The 24843-nt window shown below is 34.9% G+C and overlaps 1 protein-coding gene across 8 annotated transcripts in view; it reads left to right on the top strand.

The window, feature by feature from the left end:
* The window catches only part of THOC2 (THO complex subunit 2), a 125658-nt gene that overhangs the window by 66655 nt on the left and 34160 nt on the right, over nucleotides 1–24843 (top strand). For 7 of the 8 annotated variants that reach the window (XM_063083308.1, XM_063083310.1, XM_063083312.1 and 4 more), the window contains exons 12-18: nucleotides 959–1154; nucleotides 18647–18688; nucleotides 19167–19297; nucleotides 19399–19500; nucleotides 23357–23441; nucleotides 24110–24203; nucleotides 24620–24700. In XM_063083308.1, the coding sequence (XP_062939378.1) occupies nucleotides 959–1154; nucleotides 18647–18688; nucleotides 19167–19297; nucleotides 19399–19500; nucleotides 23357–23441; nucleotides 24110–24203; nucleotides 24620–24700 (731 nt within the window). The remainder of the gene's footprint in view (nucleotides 1–958; nucleotides 1155–18646; nucleotides 18689–19166; nucleotides 19298–19398; nucleotides 19501–23356; nucleotides 23442–24109; nucleotides 24204–24619; nucleotides 24701–24843) is intronic. The other variant, XM_063083313.1, reaches the window with a different exon arrangement.

Genomic DNA, 24843 nt, shown 5'->3' with positions numbered 1-24843 from the left:
GGGCAGAGAATTCTTGAGGATTTTACTTAATGTAATTTTTCTCTATCCCGGATGGAGTGGCTCTGAGTGAGGACATTGCCTCTCTGCTTGCCTTCTCTCTTCTGGCATATAGGCTGCTGTTCTGGAAATTATTAGTGCAGCCTCTCTCATCATCCCTAGTTACTATGTTGAGCAGTCCTCTAGCCCTCAGCCTATTTGCAGGATACTTCAGAGCTGCCATTGCAGCTCTGGCTTTAGCCCCACAGATCAGGGCCTGCCTCAAAAGCCCCATCCTTGTAACTCATGCCTAGCTGCTGGTTGCTACCTTCAGTGCCACTTGCACTGTGGACTATGAACACTTCTCAGAGTGACCCCTGTGACTCTACAGTGGGACACCAGCTCAGCAGGTGAGAACTCTGGGCATGCTGTCCTTTTAAGAGTGACACCTTCTTTCATTAAGCAGCACACCTTCTCCACCACCAACTCCTTCATATTCAGTCTGGGTAGTGGAACCTAGATTGAGAAATATTTATTGACTTGAATTAGTGTTGTTATATCCATATTTTTCTGTTTCCTCTTTCTGTGTCTCTGAGGTCCATTCCTTGTTCACCATTCCCATATCCAAATTCATGATACTGGCTAAGTTTAATTAAAAACAAATGCATATGATGTAAAATGTTACTTGAAATCTGTATTTCTCTGATTTCCACTTCTTAAGAGGTTAATTTGAAACATTCTTCTCTGAGCTCTAACTTTTTTCTAATGAAAATTTTTGTGTTTTTCTGTCAGTTGAGAATTATCTGGTATAATAAAGTTAGGTGTGATTAAAATATAGAAAGCAAATATGAGCAAGAAAAGTTTCACTTACTGATTAAGATGACTGTATTAACTTAAAATGGTAGTTATCGTATAGTGTGTGTGTGTGTGTGTGTGTGTGTGTGTGTATATATATATATATATAATTTACTTCTTTTTATAGAGTTGGTGTTCCTAAAGGTGCTAAAGGTTCACCTGTTAATGCTTTGCAAAACAAGAGAGCACCAAAACAAGCAGAGAGCTTTGAAGATTTGAGGAGAGATGTATTCAATATGTTCTGTTACCTTGGTCCTCACCTTTCTCATGATCCCATTTTATTCGCAAAAGTGGTGCGGATAGGCAAGTCATTTATGAAGGAGGTAAGATTTTTTTTCTAAGCAGAAAACTAAATTTTGAAATGAAAATGTTCTGAGTATACTTGTGTTATGAGTATCTGTAAACAAATATCATTAATTTTTTTAACTTAAGAAAAGATTAATTTTCTTAAATTTAAGAAAAGATTATGTGGAGTAAAGTTTGTGGAAAGTCCATTGTGTTCTAAGTATATATCTAGCTAGATTATTAGTCAAGTCCCCCACATAGGAAAATATGCTTTGGACAAGTGGCCGCTTTTTGAATCTCCTTACAATTAGTGGTTTCTTAGCACTTTTTCCCTTTGCTGATTTTCTACTAATTTTCTTGGCTGCAGTTTTGAATCATTATTTGTATGTTGTTTGTATGAAGTCTCTTCAACCTTAGACTGTTGAGGAGCCATTCTTTTATTTATTTTTTTTACTAAACTTTTTATTGAAACAAAACATACATACAGAAAAATACATAAATCATAATTGTATACAGCTCAATGACTTTTTCCAAACTAAGCATCCATGTGTCTACCACCCAAATGAAGAAATAGAATTGTACCAGCAACCTAGAGTCTCCCTTGTACTCCCTTCTAGTTGCTACTCCAAGCATAACCATTTATGCTATTTTTTTGTCTTTAAAATAGCTTTCAGATATAATTTACATACAGTTAAATTCTACAATTTAAGTGTATAATTTGAAGAGTTTGACAAATGGATGCAGTTGCATGTCTACCACCAATCATGATATAGAATATTTTCATCAACCCAGAAAGTTCCCTCTTGCCCCTTTGTAGCCACTTTCCTCCCTCCATTGCTTGTTCCTAGCCATCTCTGACAGGCTTTCTGTCACTATAGTTTTGCTTTTTCTAGAACTTAATATAAATGGAAGCATATAGTATGTATTCTTTTCTGTCTGACTTCTTCCATGTAATGTTTTTGAGATTCATCCAAGTTGTTGCATGTGTCACTAGTTCCTTTATTGCTGAGTAATATTTCATTATATAGACATACCAGGATTTGTTTATGCATTCATCAGCTGGTGGGCATTTGGGTTGTTTCTAGTTGGGGGCAATCTTAAATAAAGCTGCATTGACTATTTTTGTACAGGTCTTGGGAGGCAGGGGTAATGTGTTTTTGAGTCCCTAAGGGTGGGATTGGTGAGTCATGTGAGTAAAATGTGTTGAACTTTATAAGAAATTGCCTAACTGTTCCAAAGTGTCTGTACCATTTTGCATTCCTGGGAGCAATTGTATGAGACTTCCAGTTGCTAGAAATCCTCACCAGCATTTGGTATTGCCACTCTTTTAAATTATAGTCATTCTAGAAGGTATATGGTGGTATCTCATTGTGCTTTTACTTTGCGTCTCCCTGATGACTAATGATGTTGGGCATCTTTTCATGTGCTTATTTGGCATTTGTAATCATCTTTAGTGAAGTATCTGTTCATATATCTTCACCATTTTTAAATTGGGTTATTTGTCTTTTTTTAATTGAGTTGTAAGAATTATTTACATATTCTGTATACAAAACCTTCATCAGGTATGTGATTTTGAAAAAATTGTTCTCAGTCTGGTTTGCCTTTTAATTTTAACTGTCTTCTGAGAAGCAAAAATTTTAAATTTTGATTAATTGCAAATTAGGAGTTGTCAGCCTAAATAACAGAGAGGCTCTCTAAAAGAATCATAGTCTAATTGGGGATAGAACGTTGGAATGGGAATATGCGTGCCATAGTAAACTATATACGTATTCAGGGAGATAAGGAAGACAAAGTTTTTAAAAGGAAAAATAATGAACGATTACATACTCATTTTAGGATAATTGTCCTTGGCTACAAGGATCAATAACAAGGGTGATGCAAGTCTGAGGTTGGGCAGGCAGTTACTGGGCAGATGTCCTTGCAGAAGTATTTTTTGTGTAAGGTAGTGATCGCCTTTGTGCAAGGTTGTGGTTTTGCAGAGTTCTTTATGATAGTTCTTGTTATCAGGTATACCTGCATGAAAAGCTCCCTATCCCCCCCTTCACGGCCTTCCTCGGCTCTGTGTTTTTTGTTTTTTAACGTAAGAAACACCATTTCGATTCTGAAAACTTTCGCCCAGTATTTTTCTTCCGTGGTGGCTTTTTGTGCCGTAAGAAATCTGTGCCCAACCCAAGTCCTTGAAGCTGAAAAGAATACATAATTTCTTTTCAGCTGTAAAACAAGACACCAAAAGAACATCTAGAAATTATAAGCATAAATGCAGTATTCTTCAATGTTTGGTGATTGCATCTAATTTTAATTTTAGACAATAGTAACTCTACAGAAAAATTAACAGCTGTTGTATATTAATCCCTCAACACCTGAAATATTTGACTTGGCTTTCAATAATTAGCTGGCAGATTGTTTTTAATGCTCACAAATTTAAATTGTGTAAAGGTACTCTGAAGAAATCTAAGTGGATGTATGGATTAAAAAAATGTGGTATATATACACAGTGGAATACTATTCAGCCATAAAAAAGAATGAAATCCTGTCATTTGCAGCAACATGGATGGGTTTGGAGGATATTATACTAAGTGAAGTAAGCCAGGCACAGAAAGACAAATACCATATAACCTCACTCATTTGTGGAATCTTAAAAAAAAAAAAGAAGTTTATAATTATAGAGGCAAAGAGGAGAAAAGTGGTTACCAGTGACTGGGGAAGGTGGTGGTGGGAGAGGGAAGATAGAGGTTAACCAACAGGTACAAAGTTAAATTACATAGAAGGAATAAGTTCCAATGTTCTATTGCACATTAGGGTGACAGGTTAACAGTTAAGTTTTGTATATTACATAATAGCTAGAGAAGAGGCTTTTTGAATGTTTTTGCCACAAAGAAATGATAAATGTTAACTACCCTACCCTGATTATTGTATAACATATATGTATCAAAACATCGTATTGTACCCCATAAGTAGGCATAATTACCTTTCAATTAAAGTTCACTGAGGAAAAAAAATCTGTTAAGTAGTTAATTATTACTCTACATATCATTTATATAAGTACATATCATCTATTATATAACATTCATATAAAAAGGAAGTATAACAGTGTTTTGCTCTTTTGATCTTTATAGTCTGACAAGAATGAGTCATGTTAACTAATGCCTGCTCAAAGAACAAAAGGGTTGTGTTTTTTCTAGTGCACTATATCAGGAGGCATGTGAAGTTAATTTGATCTGTTATTGGTGATGTTAACTTTGATCACTTGGTTAAGGTGATTGCTGCCAGGTTTCTCCACTACACAGTTACTATGTTTCCCTTTGTTGCTAATATGTATGTTGATGGTAGATATTTTGAGACTATGTAAATAGCCTGCTTGTCATCATACTTTCACTCACCTAATGCTATTTTAATTGAAAATCTTTTTTTAATGTAACTGTATGTATTTATGGAGTGCAGTATGATATTTGGTACATTTATACTGTGTGTAAGGATTGTATTAGGGTGTTTAGTATATAAATCAGCTCAAACATTTGTCACTTCTTTGTGTTGGGAACATTCAACATCCTCTTGACTAGCTATTGAAAGATACATAATACTTTCTTGTTGACTGTAGTCTCCCTATATTGCTATAGAACACTAGAACTTATTCTTCCTCTCTCTCTACAGTTTTGTATCCACTGACCACCCTCTACCCACCACCCTCTCCCTTTACCCCCACCAGTCTCTAGTTACCACTATTCTACTTTCTACTTCTATGAGATCAGTGTTTTTAGCTTCCCCATATGAATGAGAACATGTGGTATTTCTCTCTCTGTGCTTGGCTTATTTCACTTAACATAATTTTCTCAAAGCTCATCCATGTCGCTGCAAATGGCAGAATTTCATTCTTTTTTATGGCTGAGTAGTATTCCACTGTGTATATATACACCACGTTTTCTTTATCCAATCATCTGTTGATGGACATTTAGGTTGTTTCCAACTCTTGACAAACGTGAATAGAGTTGCAATAAACATGGGAGTGTAGGTATCCCTTTGACATATTGATTTCCATATCTTTGGGTATATACCCAATAGTGGGATTGCTGGATTGTATGGTAGTTCTATCTGTAGTGTTTTGAGAAATTTCCATGCTGTTTTCTATAATGGCTGTACTAATTTACATTCCCACCAACGATGTATAAGAATTCCCCTTTCTCCACATCCTCTCCAGCATTTGTTATTTTCTGTCTTGTTAATAGCCGTTCTAATTTGGGTCAGGTGATATCTCATTGTGGTTTTGATTTGTGTTTCTCTGATGATTAGTGATGTTGAGCATTTTATCATATATCTGTTGGCCATTTGTATGTCTTCTTTTGAGAAATGTCTATACAGCTCATTTGCCTATTTTTAAATTGGATTTTTTTTTAACTATTGAGTTGTTTGAGTTCTTTGTATATTATTGATTAATCTCTTGTTGGATGCATACTTTACAAATATTTTCTCCCATTCTGCAGGTTGTCTCTTTGCTCTGTTGATTGTTTCCTTTGCTATTTAGAAGCTATTTAGTTTGATATAATACCATTTGTTTGCTTTTGCTTCCTGTTCTTTAGAAGTCTTACTCATAAAATCTTTGCCCAGTCCTATGTCCTGAAGTGTTTCCCCTGTGTTTTCTTCTAGAAGTTTTATAGTTTCGGGTCTTATACTTAAGTCTTTAATTCATTTTGAGTTGATTTTGATATGTGGTGACAGATAGGGGTCTAGTTTCATTTTTCCAGCACTGTTTATTGAAGAGACTGTCCTTTCCCCAATGTATGTTCTTGGCTCCTTTGTTGAAAATCACTTGTCTGTGTAGGTACATGGATTTATTTCTGAATTCTCTATTTTCTTCCATTGGTCTATGTGTCTGTTTTTGTGCAGTACCATGCTGTTTTGATTACTGTAGCTATGTAGTATATTTTGAAGTCAAGGAGTGTGATGCCACCTGCTTTGTTCTTTTTGTTCAGGATTGCTTTGGCTATACTGGGTCTCTTGTTCTGTATAAATTTCTGATTTTTCCATTCTGTGAAGTATGTCATTGGTAGTTTGATGGGGATTTCATTGAACCTGTAGATTGCTTTGGTTTAGTATGGTCATTTTGACAATATTGATTCTTCCAATCCATGAACATGGGATGTTTTTCCATTTTTTTGTGTGTGTCTTTAATTTCTTTCATCAGTGTTTTGTAGTTTTTCCTTGTAGAGATCTTTCTCCTCCTGGCTTAAATTTATTCCTAGGTATTTTTGTTGTTGTTGTTGCTCTTGTAAATGGGATAGCTTTCTTGATTTTTTTCCTGCAAGTTTGTTGTTGGTGTATAGAAATGCTACTGATTTTTGTCAGCACCACACTCAGCCAGTGAGCAAACCGGCCATCCCTATATAGGATCCGAACCCGTGGCCTTGGTGTTATCAGCACCGCACTCTACCGAGTGAGCCACGGGCCAGCCTGAAATGCTACTGATTTTTGCATGTTGATTTTGTTTCCTGCTACTTTACTGAATTTATTTGTCAGGCAGGTCTTAGAGTTTTTTGGTGGAGTCTTTAGGTTTCTCTCTCTATAAAATCATGTCATTTGCAAACAGGGACAATTTAACTTCCTCCATCACAATTTAGATACCCTTTCTTTTCTTTTCAGATGACCGGTAAGGGGATCTTAACCCTTGACTTGTTGTTGTCAGCACCACACTCACCCAGTGAGCAAACCGGCCATCCCTATACGGGATCCGAACCCGTGGCCTTGGTGTTATCAGCACTGCACTCTCCCGAGTGAGCCATGGGCTGGCCCTATTTCTTTCTTTTGACTAATTGCTCTGGCTAGGACTTCCACTACTATGTTGAGTAAAAATGTTGAGAGTGTGCATCCTTGTTTTATTCCAGATCTTAGAGGAAACAGTTTCAGCTTTTCTCTGTTCAATATATTGTTAGCTGTGGGTTTGCCATACATGGCCTTTATTGTATTAGGATACTTTCCTTATACACCTAATTTGTTGAGAGTTTTTAATCATGAATGGATGTTGAATTTCATCATATGCTTTTTTTTTTTGAAGTCGATAAAATAATTTTATATAAATCATGTAACAAATTCAAAGGGAAAGTAATCTATAATAAAATCATCACATGGTTTTTCTGCCTCAAGATGATCATATATTTTTTCTTTCATTCTGTTGATGTGATGTATCACATTTATTGATTTGCATATGTTGAACCATCCTTGCATCTGTGGGATAAAGCCCACTTGATCATGGTGCATAATCTTTTTGATGTGCTGTTGGATTTGGTTTGCTAGTGTTTTATTGAGGATTTTTGCATCTGTGTTCATTAGGGATATTGGCCTGTAGTTTTCTTTTTTTGTTGTGTCTTTGCCTGGTTTTGTATCAGGGTAATGCTGGCCCCGTAGTATGAGTTTGGAAGAATTCCGTCCACTTCAATTTTTTGAAATAATTTAAGAAGTATTGGTATTAGTTCTTCTTTAAATGTTTGGTAGCATTCAGCAGAAAAGCCATGTGGTGCTGGGCTTTTCTTTTTTCTTTGGGAGACTTTTTATTACTGATTCAATCTCATTACTTGTTATTGGTCTGTTTAGATATATTTTTTTATTGGTTCAGTCTTGGTAGGTCAGGTCATACATGTCCAGGAATTTATCCACTTCCTCTAGGTTTTCATATTTGTTGACATATAGCTCATAACAGTCTCTAATGATCTTTTGCATTTCGGTGGTATCAGTTGTAATGTCTCCTTTTGTATTTCTGATTTTGTTTATTTGGGTCTTTTTTTTTCTTGGTTAGTCTGGAATGGTTTGTCAATTTTGTTTATCTTTTCAAAAAAACAGCTTTTTGTTTGATCGATCTTTTGTATTGTATTTCAATTTCATTTATTTCTGCCTTGATTTTTATTATTTCTTTTCTTCTTATTTTGGGTTTGGTTTGTTGTTGCCATTCTATTTCCTTGAGTGCATTGTTAGGTTGTTTATTTGAAATCTTTCTTTCTTTCTTTTTTTTTTTGATGTAGGCATTTATTGCTATAAACTTTCCTCTTTTTTTATTGATTATGAATATTCATGAGATACAAAGCTGATTGTCACCCCTTGTGCCCAAGATGTGAAGTTCAGATCCATACTAGCAGCATGCCCATTACCACAAATTGTGTTTGTACCCCAGGTCCACCACCCAATTATCACCAACTTCCCTCCCCCTCTCCCCCCGACTCCACTTTGTATCCCAAGGTATGTTCTCTCCCTGTGCAAGTCTAGCACGTCACTGTGGTCTTTCTTTCCTTCCTTCTTTCTCTCTTAGCTCCCACTTATGAGTGAGTACATGAGGTATTTATCCCTCTGTGCTTTGCTTATTTCACTCAACATAAGTTTTTCCAGGCTCATCCATGTTGTTGCAAATGGGAGAATTTCATTCTTTTTTATGGCAGAGTAGTATTTGATGGTTAAACTTTCCTCTTAATACTGCTTTTGTAGTATCCCATAGGTTTTGGTATGTTGTGTTTCTGTCCTCATTTATTTCAAGAATTTTTTTGATTTACTTCTTAACCTCTTCTTTGACCCATTGGTCGTTTGAGAACATTTTGTTTAATTTCCATGTATTTGTGTAGTTTTGAAAGTTCTTCTTGTTATTGATTTCTAGTTTTTTCCATTATGTGCAGAAAAGATACTTGATATGATTTCGAGTTTTTTGAACTTGTTGAGACTAGATTTGTGGCTTAATTGGAAATTTTAATGTTCAGATTTCTTGTTCTGAAATTATTTGTTAGGCTATAACTATATTAAACTTGTAAGCAGGAGACCTAGCATCCAATTTATGGACATCCTATACATAAACATATACATATTCATACACAATATTATTACCAAGATACACAGTTGCTAGAGCTATCACACTTCCCCTCCCCCTTCTCCATCGCAGTCTTCCTATACCTTCATTCCATCCCAGTTGTGCTTGGTTCCTGCCTCAACTCCAGTCTATTCATGCTGAGTTAGAGAGATGGAAGGGAAGAGAGAAATGTTATTTTGATCACTGGGGCCAGTGGGAAGAAATCTGTATTTTCTCATTACTAGGGTTGTGGTAGAAAAGTGAATCTTTCTAATGATCCGAGTTACAATTTTGGTTCATTTTTGCCCATAAATATATTTCACCATGACAAATCATTTTTTTTTTTTTTTATATAGGTTTAAAAGACTCTTGTTACTTAGCTTAGATGGAATTCAACCAGGATTTATAAGATTGCTTCCAAAGGATGAATGTGACCTTAGTTCCAAATAATGTATTTACAGTTAAACTTCTTTAACAAATCTCATTTATAAGCTTGGGGATGCTTGTATATGTGTTATGCATATTTTTAAAAAGTAGCTTATATACTCGTATGAGATATCATTTAACAAAATAGTTTTCCAACTTATAGTTATTTGTAGTCATTTATTACTCTGATTATGTGTATATATGTTTCTTAAATTTGAATTATGTAGTATAGGAGTGACATTCTAGTACAGTGGTTCTCAAACCTTAGTATGCATCAGAATCACCTGGAGGGCTTGTTAAAAAGCAAGTTTTTTGCCCCCATCATCAGAGTTTCTGATTCAGTAGGTCTGGGGTGGGACCTGAAAATTTGCATTTCTAACAAGTTAGTTCCATGCTGCTGGTCTAAATACCAAACTTTGAGAATTGTTGTTCTAGTATATTAACCAATTTTCATCTTTTTTCAGGCTTGGTGGTGACTCTATAGAATAGTTCAATATGAAAGGACACATTTTGCTATCATAAAGTGTTCTTTAATTGTACAGCACAGCTTTAACATGCTCACCTCACATACTTAAATGTTTTTAATAGCACCTACACACTTTTTAAAAAAATAGGCTTTATTTTTAGGGCAGTTTTAGGTTCACTACAAAATTGAGAGGAAGGTACAGAGATTTCCCATATGCCTCTTGCCCCCACACATGTACAGCCTCTCCCATTGTTGGCATTCCCCACCAGAGTGGTGCATTTGTTAACGATTGGTGAACCTACACTGACACATCATCATCATCCAAAGTCCATAGTTTACATTAGGGTTCGCTGTTAGCGTTGTACATTCTAGGGGTTTGGACAAATGTATAATGATGTTTATTCACCACTATAGAATCATACAGAGTATTTTCCATGCCCTAAAAATCCTCTGTGCTGTGCCTATTCATCCCTTCCTCCCCACTAACCTCTGACAACCACTGACCATTTTACTGTCTGCATAGTAGTTTTGCCTTTTCCAGAATGTCGTATAGTTGGAATCATTCAATATGAGGCCTTTTCAGATTGGCTTCTTTCACATAGTAAAGTAATAAGCATTTAAGTTTCCTTCATGTTTTTTTCTTTCCCCCAGTGGCTGGCCAGCATGAGGATCCGAACCTCTAACCTTGGTTTTACCAGCACCACACTCTCCCAAGTGAGCTAATTGGCCAGCCTCCATGTTTTTCCATGGCTTGATAGCTCATTTCTTTTGGGTGCTAAATAATATTCCATTATCTGGGTATACCACTGTTTATTTATCCATTCTCCTACTGAAGGATATTTTGGTTGCTTCCAAGTTTTGGTGATCATGAATAAAGCTGCTATAAGCATATGTGTACAGGTTTTTGTATAGACATAGGTTTTTTTGATCTACTCTAACAATCTCTGTGTTTTAATTAGTTTACTTAGACCATTGACATTCAAAGTGATTATTGATATATTTGGATTAATATTTCCCATATTTCTTACTGTTTTCTATTTTTTGCCCTTGTTCCTGTTTTTGTCTTCCACTCTTTTTCTGCCTTTTGTAGTTTTAATTGAGCATTTTATGATTCCATTTTCTCATTTCTTCACATATCAGTTATATTTACATTTTATTTGTTTGATTGTTTTTAATTTTTTTTAGTGGTTCCCCTAGAGTTTACAATATACATTTAGAACTAATCTAAGTTCACTTTTAAATACACTATACTGCTTCATGGGTAGTGTGAGTACCTTATAATAGAATAATCCTAATTCTTTCCTCTTGACTCTTGTATCTGTCATTTGTTTTGCTTTTTCATAAGCGTATGTAAGCATGTATATATATAAGCATACATACCTAAACACATTGTTGCTATTATTATTTCGAACAAACTGTTATCTGTTAAAACAATTAAAAATAACTAAAATGAGTTTTTATTTTACTTTCATTTACTCCTTTTTTAGTGCTCTTCTTTATATAGATCTGAGTTTCTGACCTACATAATTTTCCTTCTCTCTAAAGAACTTCTTTAGCATTTCTTGCAAGGTATGTCTACTGGCACCAAATTCCCTCAATTTTTGTTTGTCTGAGAGTCTTTATTTCTCCTTCAGTTTTAAAGGATAATTTCACAGGGTCCAGAATTCTAGGTTGGCAGTTTTTTTCTCTCACAACTTTAAATATTTCACACCACTCTCTTTCTGCTTGCCTAGTTTCTGAGAAGTCTGGTGTAATTCTTATCTTTGCACCTCTGTAGGTAAGGTTTTAGGTGTAGGGTTTTTTTGTTTTTGTTTTTGTTTTTGTTTTTTTTTTTGGCATTTTTGATGCTTGGTGTTCTTTGAGCTTCCTGGATCTGTGGTTATATATCTGACATAATTTTGAGGAAATTTTCAGTCATTATTGCTTCATATATTGCTTTTGTTCCTTTCTTCCCCTGGTATTCCCATTATGCATTTGTTACATCTTTTGTAGTTGTCCCACAGTTCTTGGGTATTCTTTTTTTTTTTTTAGTCTTTTTTTCTGTTTGCTTTTCTATTTTGGTGGCTTCTGTTGAGATACCCTCAAGCTCAGAAATTTTTCCTCAGCTGTGTCCAGCCTACTACTACTAATCCCATGAAAGGTGTTCTTCATTCTGTTACAGTGTTTTTTGATCTGTAGCATTTCTTTTTGGTTCTTCCTTAGAATTTTCATCTCTGTTTATGTTGCCCATCTGTTCTTGCATGCTGTCTGCTTTATCAGTTAGATCCCTTAGCATATTAATCATAGTTGCTGTAAATTCTTGGTCTAATAATTCCAGCATCCCTGTAATATCTGAGTCTGGTTCTGATACTGTGTCTCTTCAAATTGTGTTTTTTTGTCTTTTAGTATGCCTTGTAATTTTTTCTTGATAGCTGAATATGATGTACTTGTTAAAAGGAACTGCTGTAAATAGGCCTTTAGTAATGTCTTGCTAAGGTGTGGGGGGAAGGGTAGCATTTTATATTCCTGTGATTTGGTCTCAGTCTTTTAGTGACCCAGTGCCTCTGGACTGTGAACTTCACAAGTGCTTCTCAGTCTCCTCCTGCTCCCTTTAGGTGGGACAGGAATGGTTACAGTGTGCTGAAGTTGGCTATTTTCCTTTCCCCCAGGACATTTAGAGCAGTTTAGGCTCTGGCTAAATAGTTTCTCCCGAGGACAGACATTATTAAGGAGAACAGAGTGCTCTGGTGTATTTAAAATGGTTCCTTTTCCCTTCCTTCTGCTGGAAGCACTAGGGAATTTTTCTTTGATATTCACAATGAGAACCAGGTCAAGCTCCTGAAGGTAAAACTCACATGTGTGTGTGTGTGTGTGTGTGTGTCTGTGTGTGTGTGTGTGTGTGTGTGTGTGTGTGTCTGTGTCTGTGTCTGTGTGTGTGTGTGTGTGTCTGTGTGTGTTGGGGGGGGATCCTTCTATGACTGGGTCCCACTGGAGTTTTTAACTCCTCAGACTTGTCCATATGAACCTCCAGCAATTCATCAATTACAGTTTTCCTACCCTGGGCATTGGTGTCTCTCCCCCCCCCCCCTGACCTTCTCGAAATTTCTGCTCCTGGAAATTGTGATTCTCTATGATTGCCTGTCTTGCCTCTCCAATTTTGGAGGCAGTAGTTTGCCCTGTGACCTTACTTCTCTTATGGATCTAAGAAAAGTTGTTGATTTTTCAGTTTGTTAGCTTTTTACCTGTCAAGAGTGGAGATTTTCAACCTTTTTACATGCAGAACTGATATCTGGAAGCCAGCAACTACATAACTACATACTTAGAGATGATGAATTCCTTTTTTTTTTTTTTTTTTTAATCCTGCTGATTTTAATGGATTTAAGGTCAAAATCTCCATGCTCTACTGCTTATACAGATGTAGTGTGTCTGAAATAGAAGAAATGATTAATCCTCCAAATTTTGCAATTCCTGATATTCCTTGCTATTTTAAATTATCTGTGTATTAGCAGTGTTTTGTTACTTTATCTCTGCAATCTCCCTTTTTATCCTATTTATCTCACCTCCAAGCTTTTCTCATTTTATTGAGTTCATTCTTAATACTTATTTCTGTGAATATGTATAGATACTTGTGGAGAATCTGCCTCTATCCTTTGTATTATACTTTCTTCCAGACTAAATACGTTCATCTTTTAGATGCTTTTTTTCTTCTCTGTTTTTTTTTTTTTTTTTGGTGGCTATTTATGTTTCCTAGTTGCCACCCGCATTTCTTTTAGTGTGGGCAGCTCTGTTCAGAGACTTTCTATTCTTTCTGGTGTAGTGTGAGTGAATCTTCATACCCTTCCTACCTTGTTTATGGCCAGGCTATCTTACCCCTTGCTTTCTCCTCGGAGATCTTTTTACCTAGCCTATACTAGGCACACTCAGCTCCTTTGGGCTTTGACTCTTTCACAGGTCTAAACACAGTGCCTTTGAAAGATAGCAAGCTTTGGCAGCTTGTTCTATCTTTGCCAGAGTCCTGCAGAGCTTCTGCTCACAAGGGTTTTTCCTCAAGCCTACCTCGTTACCTAGCAGGCAGTGTTGCCTAAAGGATTTTATTGGCTTACCTTCCTTGCCCATTACCACTTCTGGGGATTGGGTTAGGAGCAGGAGCCATATCACACTGTCTGTAGTACCAGAATCTTTTCTCCTCTATCTCCCTCCCTTGAAGTTAATAGCATAGGTTCCTCTTTCTTGCTTGGTTGCTGATGGTGCATTTGGGGCATTAAAAACACACACACACACACACACACACACACACACACACACACACACACACACACACACACACACACACACACACACACACTCTCTCTCTCTCTCTCTCTCTCTCTCTCTCTCTCTCTCTCTCTCTCTCTCTCTCTCTCTCTCTCTCTTCGTTCATTGCATTAGGAATGGGGGCGGGGAGAGGTTCTGAGTTTATGCTTCACTCTACCATCTTAATTCATTTGTGTGGATAAACTCTTTATATGGCTGTTTCTTATGTTGGTCCTTGGTAAAAGCCAAAGTGCTCTAAATTGATTCACAGATAAAGCTTAGAAAAACCTGAAGTCAGGTGGTCAGAATAGACCTTAGACTGGGTGTTAGATGATACTAGGAAATGGGTGTGATGATATTGTGGTAAGAATGTCCTTATTTGTATGAGATGCATACTGAACTGTTTGAGATAAAGTGTCATGTCCATAATTTTTTTTGTCAGTCCTCTCAAAAGGGCCAAATGTTAATTATTGAATCCAAAGGTAGGTATATATAGGTATTTAGTATACTATCCACTCAACTTTTATGTAAATTTGAAAATTCTCATAATAAATATTTGGGTTGCTAGGGGAAAATGTACCTAGACTAGTGGTTCCAAAACTATAGTTTACGAATGAGTTGCTTTAGAATTTTGAAGTTGTTTACTACTTTTTGTTTTTTATCTTCTATTAGGGGAAGGAGAGTCTATGATCCTGCTTCACTCCACTTATTTTTTTTGAAATTAAAGATCTACCTTGGTTTGTGTAGGTTAGAGCCTAGAATTAATATTCCTTTTGGATAGAGGTACACGAGGTTCAGGTATAGTGGAATTGCACCATACCTGTGTTTAGTTTATGCAAATGTAGCCAGACTTGTATCATCAAAATACTCAGTGTGTATGCCCAGGAGTAAGGGCAAATTTGGAGACATTTTCTTTCAGTTTGGTTTCATTTCTCAGGTTTCTTAGAGCATTACACCACACTCATTGTGAGTCTAGTGTTTAATGTGTTTCATGTGATGTGGCCCCTAAATACAAGCCAATCACTTCATCTTATGTTCACTTAACAGTGAGTTCTAATGTTAAAGGGGGAAAAACACAGTCTGTGTTGGACTAACTGAAAGATGGTGTGTCTGTATACTTTGTGGATGATTTAGGGCACTTTTTAGGGTAATTGTGAGTATATGTAATTTTCATCTTCTGCACTGACTTTAGAACCTAACTTGCCCACACAGTACCTTCATTTAAGGCTGTACCCCAGAGTAATTGAAGTGTTAAAAACTCATCGTTAGGATAACTGGTTTTATCAAGATGAGCTGCTAGCTACTTGCTAGTTACGTGACCTTAAGTTAGTCACTTTTCTAAGCCAGAGATGGGTGGTAATCTTTGCCATATCTAATTCCTGGGGTTGCTATGAAGATCAAATGAAATATATCAAAACATTAATTAGATACTAACATTAATTAGATATGCAACTTCATAGAGTTAAAGAAATGTGAGTAGTCATGAATTCTTAAGATCAGAGTAAGTTATCACTACATTAGCTTTTGGTGATGTGTTTTAAAGTATTAATGTACTTTTATTTTGTCTTTAAATATCAGATGCCACTTTAAAGTAGCAGCTTTATTTACCTTAAGAGCTCATTTGTTGATTTTTTATAGGAATTCCTTTGTTTACTTTTTAGTGATAATCAGTTGGTTCCCATCCCCCCCATTGTTGAAATTTATGTTATAAATTAGTAACACAGATTAAAATTTTTGTTGGGGTTTTGTGAGTGAGCTAGTCAAGGGTAGTTATGGGTATATGTTTCTACATTTTAAGTAGAAACAAATTTTGTAAGAGTATTTTTAAAACAGTCAATACATTATAGTTCTTATTTTCCAAATAGAGACAAATACTCGTGTCATTGGCATCATTTGTTAAGCACCCTCATGTACTTTTGCTATTTAATAAGTCAAAGCAAATGAGGAACTCTAGAGTTGGAGACCAAGCTTAATCTAAAACACCTTTGCTATTTAATGAGCCTGATCAGGGAAGAACTATTAGGACGTTTATATTTGCACTTGTATTGTCACCTATAATAATTTGAATTAAGATTACCTTATCTGTTACTGAATATCTTCATGTGACAATTCTAACCAAGGTGTAGAATCATGATTAAGGGAATAAATTACAAATTAGACCTTAATTAGCATTTTTCCCATTAGCTATGCTTTTTATCTAAGAGAGGTTTATAAACGTGCAAGGATAGGCAGATACTAACTGTTAATAGCCAAATGTAAATTCTGTGTACAGACATATGTAATTTTTAAAAGTATATTTTACACAAGAAAGAAAAGTAGATAGAATTTTTAATATAGACCAAATACACACTGTAAACAATTGATTCAACTCCCCCCCCCCCCCCCCCCGCAAATACTTTGTTTTCTGAAAATGAACCTCAAAGTTCAATGTCAGGACAAAAAATTCAAAGTATAAAAAAGGTAACATTTGAAAAGGTTTGTGAAAATGCTCACCTGTTGGAGGTTAGGCCAACTTTTAATGCAGGGCATAGCAGATGCTGTCAGATCCCATCTGTATTCCTTTGATCCTTAATATTCGAATGTATGCCAGCCCATTTCAGCTGCTGGTACCTGTATCTCTTTGTTTTGGGGCTTGTACGAGCTCTGGGAGCCTGTGCTATCCATGCATGCAAGGATGGAATTGCTAGGGAGCTGACACTCACCTCACTCTCTTTCCACAGCTTTCAACTGATGAAATGACAAGAGTTGGCATTCTCAGTGCCTGGCACATAGTCAGTAATTGAATGAATGAATGTCTCTTGTTCCCTCTCCCTCTTTTCTGTCTCCCTCCTATTTCTTCCTGGCAATCAGTAAAACTTTTAGTATTATGTGAAAGGAGATTCTTATATTTACTCTGAATTAAAAAGCAAATTAAACTTAAAGAAAAAGAAGACACCAAGGGAGTAGAATGTATTTATCTTCTTACCAAACAAAACAAAATTGCTTTTATTTGCATGTACCTCTTGATTTATTTTTGTTTGTCTTTGCTATAATTAAGTTTTTGATAGGAAGGTTTCTTTTAGTGCTCTTGATGGTTTAAGTTTGCTTCCCAAATTTCTCTCTTTCAAAATTTCCTGTTTATGAAATTGACACACAGATGTTAGAAACTCCTACGAGTTACCTCCTTAAAGGAGTTAGGACAGTGTAGTCACTAAAAAGATGTTTTATTTCTATGGAAATAATTATATGTAGCTTTATTCGGTTTGTTTGAATCATAGTATAAAAGGAAAGGGGTATCTTTAACTGTCTTAATCCCCAACATAATATACTATAAACTTAGTTTTTCCAATTATGGTATACCCTTATTTCCACTTCCCAAAGTATACCTAATATACCACCACAATTACAGCCCCCCCCCCCCCAAAAAAAAGAAAAAACAAAAAAACAACTATCTGGCTTTTTTTTTTTTTTCTGCCAGGCCACTCCTCTGTTACCCAATTCCTTATTTGCTGACCGGGATATATGTTGACTTAATAATTGTTTCTGTGAAAAAGAACTATACCTTTTTAACCTGTCAATTAAAAAAAAAAGTGTTTTGTATGTGTTTTCCCATAAAGGTAACATGGTAGGCCCTGAATTAGTGCTAAGTGAAAATGTAGCACAGAAGTTAGATTTCCCTTTGGTAATACTCATTAAATTACTCAAGCATAAAAACACATACATACATACACAAAATATCCTTTTCTACCAAGAAAATTAGAAGGTTGTTAGCTGCATATTAGCTTTTCTTCTTCCCTCTTTTGATATTGAGCTAAATCCTTCCCAGAAATCTAGATTGTTTTCTGGTATCAGTTCTTCAGTTGTCATTTTGGCCTCTCTGCATAGTACCCTTCTATTCACATACAAGTAGCATTCACTATTTCGTTTAGAATGAACAGACAATGTTTTGAAACATACCACTTCAGGGGCCCATCTGCACATTGTTGATATAATATGGACCCAGGTTTTTTCATTTAGTCTATCCGAGTCTAATGGTTTTGTCTTTGTTAGCAATGTTATTAATATTTTGGCCTTATTTTTCAGTGAGGACTTTGGTAGTGGTGAATTAAAACATAGCTTTAAGTTTCTTTGTGTTTAATTTTGGTTTTGTTTTTGTGTTTTTGTTGCTTTAGTGTTTGATTTTACTAGTTATGTAGAGGAAAAACTAAAATCTCTTGATAGAAAATGCAAATACATTATAACTAAAATATTGTGCTTGCTACAATTTTGTAATAAATACTTGGATTAGTTTTGGGATGCTTTGGTTTGTGATAATGAGGTTTGGGAAAAGAATTGGCTAATAAAATTGACACTTAAAATTCATAGATGTCAAGAATAGTTTGAAGGTTAGAAATATAGATGAAATTTTAAAATGTTAATTGGTAACAGGCTATATTTAAAGTCTGCCCATGTGTAAAAAGTAAGAAAACAATTTACAACCATGTGCAAATTAAATTTTTTTGAAAAACTAAATTGTGACAGCATAATCTTAACCTTTTTGGATTTCATTAAAATTTTTTTTTAAATTTTAGTTTCAGTCTGATGGAAGCAAACAAGAGGATAAAGAGAAAACGGTAAGAAACTAGAAACTTATAGCATACTGCAAATTTTACTGTGAACAAGCTTTAATCACCTGTGTGAATAATTACTTTATACTCTACATGCTGAATATAGCTTTTGGCAGCTTACACAAAGTTAATCTTTTAAGATTAACATCCTCAGGCCGGCTGGTTAGCTCAGCTGGTTAGAGCACTAGCTGCCAAAAAAAAAAAAAACGATAAACACCCCTCTTTTGAAGATTAACATGTTGAGAAAGGAAGCTGGATAAAAGCCCTTCATTCCCTTGCTACCCTTTTCCTTCCCTCACCCCATTTACTGTCTTGGATGGAGAAACACAAATAAGCACTATGAAAAGGACAGTAATAGAGCGGGAAATTAGATACTGTGTGTTATGAGATCAAGAAATAGCAATTTTCCCAAGGCTGTCTTTCGGAAGTGGTGCGGATTAATATGGACCTCTTACTGAAATAATTTTTCCTCCTTTCTTCTTAGGAAGTTATCCTTAGCTGTTTGCTTAGCATTACTGACCAGGTACTACTTCCATCTCTTTCTTTGATGGACTGCAATGCTTGTATGTCTGAGGAACTATGGGGAATGTTTAAAACATTTCCATATCAGCATAGGTAAATCCATATTATTTTCATATTTTAATTACTAGTAATTCTAGTGTATTAACCACTAAGTGTTTAACTTTTCCTAATTCTTCATCTCATCATTTTTAAAGATATCGTCTGTATGGCCAGTGGAAGAATGAAACTTATAACAGTCACCCACTTTTAGTAAAAGTTAAAGCTCAAACAATAGACAGAGCCAAATATATCATGAAGTAAGTTTTAATTTATTTTTCTTCATATTAATCTAAATTATATCTGGATCTAATTTACTTTCTTTCAACTAGATTATGTCTGAGCCTCAATTTTGAGAAAGTTCATAAACATTTACTAATGGTATAGCTGATTATATACTATAGATCGAATGACTTATCCGTTTTTGTGGTTGTAGCTCATTTTGACAACCAAGTTATTGTTTTCATAGTTGTTATGGTTACATAGGTATAAATCTAATAAAAATCATCTTTAATGCATCATATTATGGAATAAGGTTTTAAAAAAAAAAAACTTGCTGTGGCCTTTGCTCAATTTGCATAATACATTTTATAGTTTGTACAATGTAGTCAGACTTCTAGGAATTTCCTCTGCTGAAAGTTATCGTAATGATTGTTTTATTTGTTAGGAAGATCTAATGGAATTGTGCAGAACTATCTCCATAGGGAGTCAGCTTTTGAGAAATTTCTTTTTTTCATTTGTGTGCTTTTATTTTCATATTAAAAATATGAGTGGTGTTAGTTCTACTTCCCAATAGACTATTTGAAGTTTAATTATGAAAATTGTATACTTCTGATTAGTATTAGTCTAGATGCTAAATACACTTCTGTGTTGTAGGTGTTTTCAACAAGACTATTATCAGTCATTATTCCTTTTATAAATTCATGCAGTGGTGTGGTTATTCTAATTAAAAGTAGTACATTCTCTAGTTTAACTAGATTTAACAGTATGCAGTGATATTGTCTTTGCCCAAGGATATTGTCTCTGGTCACAGTATACCAGTGAGACAGGCATGTGCATGAAGACAGTCTGGTTTAATAGATGCAATTATATAGTATGTATAAAGTGCTATGGGAGGGTAGACAAGACAGTGAATTATTTCACCCAGGGAAGTTATGGTAGGACATGGTATTAGAACTGGTCCACCAGAAAGAGTTCTGGTCGTAAGAGTTCTCCAGGTACACCTTCTGGCTTAAAAACAACAGCTAATGTTTATGGAGCCATTAATATGTATGCCAGGCACTAAACTAAGTGTTTTACGTGGATTATTTAATAATATATTAATAATTAATAATAAGTATTATTTAAATCCTTGAATCCATATCATCTACTCTCTCTACCACCACTACCTTAGTTCTTTTATCTGGAGTATTACAGTGCCTTGTATTTTTCTCTTACTTCAAAATCCTTCAGTGACTGACCATTGCCTGCAGATTGTATGTCAAACTTTATGGCATGGTGATGTAAGTAAGAGACCCCACCTTGATCTGACCCTCCTCATATCCAAACTGATTTCCTACCAATTCTGCCTCCAGCTGTACTGAGCCTACTTATGTTTCCCTAAATGTCCCATGGTCTCCTTAGCTTCTCTTCCTTTGCATGTGTCCTCTGTACAGGTTTTTTCTTACCTCCCTTTTCCATTTTCATCTGGTGACCTCATCCTTGGAGAGTGAGCTCTGGTGTCACCTTTAACATATACCGCAAACACGATTGTTCTTTATTTGTGCCACCACTGTCCCTTATGCATATTGCCACTGCTGTCCCTTGTGATGCTCTCATACCACTTAGATGCGTTGCTATGATTGTTTTTCTTTATTTAATTTTTTGGATCGTTTGTACATTCACATGGTTTAATTTCAGTAAGTATAAAAAGGTACATAGATTCCACATATAAGTGAGATTGTACAGTATTTGTCTTTCAGTGCCTGGCTTATTTCACTTAGCATAATATCCTTCAGGTTCATCCATGTTGTACGAATGACAGAACTTCCTTCTTTTTTTAAGTCTGTATAGTAGAAAGGTGGTTGCTGGGGGGTGGGGTGTTGTGGAGGAAGGGGAGAGATGGGAAAGTGAAGATGTTGATAAAAGGGTACAAAGTTTCAGTTAGACTGGAGGAAAAAGTTTTAGTGATCTATTGTACTGGTGGTGGTCATAGTTAATAACAGTGTACTATATTGTATATTTCAAAATGGCTAAAAGAATACCTTAACATTCTAAGTAGAAAAAATGTTAAGTTGGTGAAGTGATAGGTATGTTAATTACCATGATTGAATCTTTCTACAATTTATACATAGATGAAAACATTACATTGTTCTCCATAATATACACAATAAAAAAGAAAGGATACAGTAAAAAAGTCACCCTATCTTCCAACCACTCAGTTCCTCCCAAGGGGAAAAAAAAAAGCAACAACTGTTTAGTTTCTTATATCCTTCCAGATATTTTTATGTATGTACGAGCCAATGCAAATACATTATTCCCTCCCTTTTAAAAAATTATTGATAGCATATTATAAGTACTGTTCTGAGATTTTTTTCTTGTTATTTAAGAACACAGAAATTTAAAAAATGGTTTTAAGTCTGTCTCCCTAGATGGACCAAGCTTGAGAGCATGAACCATTATTCATACTTGTATGTTTAGCACTTTGCCTATCATAGTTAGTAGGTATTAATATGAATGAATGAATGAATAAAAAACATAATTTACCACAGAACAATATGCACAGAAATTTTAATATCCTTGGTTTTTTGTTATATTTGTAAGCTGTAACTATTTCACCACAGTCGAACAATATGATTTTGGTATTGTTTGAACTTCTTATATTGAGAATGCAATGTATTAATTTATTACTTGTAGAATTTCATAAGCTTTGAATACTTTTTAAACTATGAGCTTGCTATAGGATATTCAATAATTAATTCTACAAATGCTTATTGTTTTACATGCCAAACACTGTGGTAGCTTGAGGGGAAGACATAATCAAGAAAATATTCCTTTAATTTTTGTTTGTTTTTCCCTCTAGGGTTATGGAGGCAGAAGGGAATGGAATAAAAAGCATAGGGAAGAGGGGTTAGACTTGGCAAATAGGAGGGGCACCTGAAATAGTAGGGTTAAAGCAGGGACAGGTGGTGGTAAGTTTGAAGGTAGAATAGAATATAGCTAAAGTTTAAAACTAATGTTCTCTCTTTTTCATTAAATACAAAAAAAATTGAAACTGGGTGGTGGAGAACGGGAAAGGGAAGCAGTTGATGATCAAATAGTTTTGATTGATGGGTCAGGAAGTGTCTTAAGATAATTATATTAACTTTGTCACTTCAAGAATGGTTACATTTCCTGAATTATAAACTGAATTAATAATTTACTTAATTATATTCCCATTCTAGAAAGTTTCCTTCCTGTCACTAGTAATCTTTTCAAATTTCAAGTTGCTGGTTTCATTATGCAATAATCTCTTCAGAAGAGTTTAAGGTTCTGTGTAATAATTGTTTTGAACTGTGAGAATTTCATAGATATAAATTTGCAGAATGTTGGTAAAAGACTCCTGAGCAGAGGAAGAAACAAAGAGTAAGGAAAGGAATAGGATTTATTTTTTAAAAAGTTGTTTACCTTGAGTATCAAAAGCATTAACTATTACTACTCTATTTGGGTCACTGAGCCAGATGGCATGTGGCATTTCATTGCATTACACCAAGTTTGATACCATAATCCCTAAACTGATAAATGAGCCCTTCTAAATTTAAAGTAATTCTGATTCTCTATAAGAAGAATTTTATGTACTTGTAGAGTACACTAAAAATTTTAATGCTTATCAGACTATTACTATAAAACGGAAATGAGTATTTTTAAATGTTAGGCATTTAATATAAAATCTCCATACTATCTAGGAGAATCCCTAACCAAAATGGCTCAAGTCCTGTAGTAAAGTGTATGATGAATGTGGTTGTGTACATGGATTCATTTTGGATATTTGGGAAATAACTGTCTCCCCCCGCCCCCCCCCCATGATGTAACAAAGCTATCAACATTATGAGGAATGTTACTTAAGATGATCCCTGACACCTTTTTCTCCCCTTGTAGGCGTCTAACCAAGGAAAATGTGAAGCCTTCTGGAAGACAGATTGGGAAGTTGAGCCACAGCAACCCTACAATTTTGTTTGATTATGTATGTTTTGAGATTATTATTATTTTAAGGGATTTTTCTTTTTGTTATCATTAAGTCAGCACAAGTGGAAATGGAATAATAGAGCTTTAAAAATGATTGGTAGTTTCAGAGGTGAAAAATTTTAGCAAATGAAACACTGTAGGGTTATACTAAAAACAAAACTTTTACTATACAATATATTTAACACATTGATTACTTTTCTAGTAATATGTAACAATGCTACTATTATAAACAGCCTGATGTTATCTTCTTTACCACATTTTGATTTCTAGAAGCATTATTTGTTGATTGTAGTTTTTAGAAACACTTGAATAGCATTTCATTGTAATTCAAACGTAACACTATTACTTCTATTACTTTCGTATTTAGAGCAAGATTTGTAAAACATATTCAACGTGAGACTAGTCTCTATCATTCCAAAATCCAAATTTAGACCCCCTGGAATTATTTCCTAATTGGAAAATGTAGCATAAGAAAACATGCTCTAAGGCAATGATAGAATAGTAGGTTTTATATAAATACAAATGGTAGAAAAGCATAGTAATTATAAAATTATAATTATAGTATTTCTTTTCTCTTCTGAAAAATAGGTGTAGCCATTCCTTAGTTGGCACAGAAGTTCTCTTTTGATTAATTAATGCCATCTGTTCTTTGTTGCTGTCTTCCAGATTCTGTCACAAATACAGAAGTATGATAACTTAATAACACCTGTAGTAGACTCCTTGAAATACCTCACTTCATTGAATTATGATGTCTTGGCCTGTATCCTTTCGAGTGAAACAATACATAGATTTCACGTTTCATAGATTTAATGAACATATTATTTTCATTCTAAGTTCCTTTACTAGCCATCTAAAATTGATTCAGGTGGCTGATCTGAAGTTTGGCCAGTCAGGAGTGTGAGAATGAGTAAGTGTGTGTGTGTATGTCTTTGTGTTGTATAAAGAGAGAGGTTAGGTGTACCAAACATCTTAATATAGGTGGAATCTATCTTGCTTGCTGAAAGATGGAAAAGAGGCTAAAGAAGAAAAATTGGTACTATAATGAGTGTATTTTTCAATAATTTGTAATAACTTGAAGCAAGCAACTTAATTTTTTTAAGATGTGACATGTTTTTTTGTTCTAAGTGTCTTTGTTAGAGATGTAGTGACTTAAAATTTTTTCTTAATTTGTGAAAGATTGTATCATTGAAGCTTTAGCTAATCCAGAAAAGGAGAAAATGAAACATGATGACACAACCATTTCAAGCTGGCTTCAGAGTAAGTATTTTTATTTTTCCAAAGATGAAGTTCCTGTCTGTGGTTACTGCCCTGTCACGTATTCTATTACCTATGCTTAGAGACTTTTAAGAGCCTGTTCATCAAGAGCTCTTGAGAATATGTAGCCACTCAGCTTGTTCTAC

This window comes from Cynocephalus volans, chromosome X, assembly GCF_027409185.1.
Source record: "Cynocephalus volans isolate mCynVol1 chromosome X, mCynVol1.pri, whole genome shotgun sequence".
In the NCBI taxonomy this organism is placed as follows: domain Eukaryota; kingdom Metazoa; phylum Chordata; class Mammalia; order Dermoptera; family Cynocephalidae; genus Cynocephalus; species Cynocephalus volans.
The sequence above is the reverse complement of the archived record's forward strand: the minus strand, read 5'-3'. Positions and strand labels throughout refer to the sequence as shown.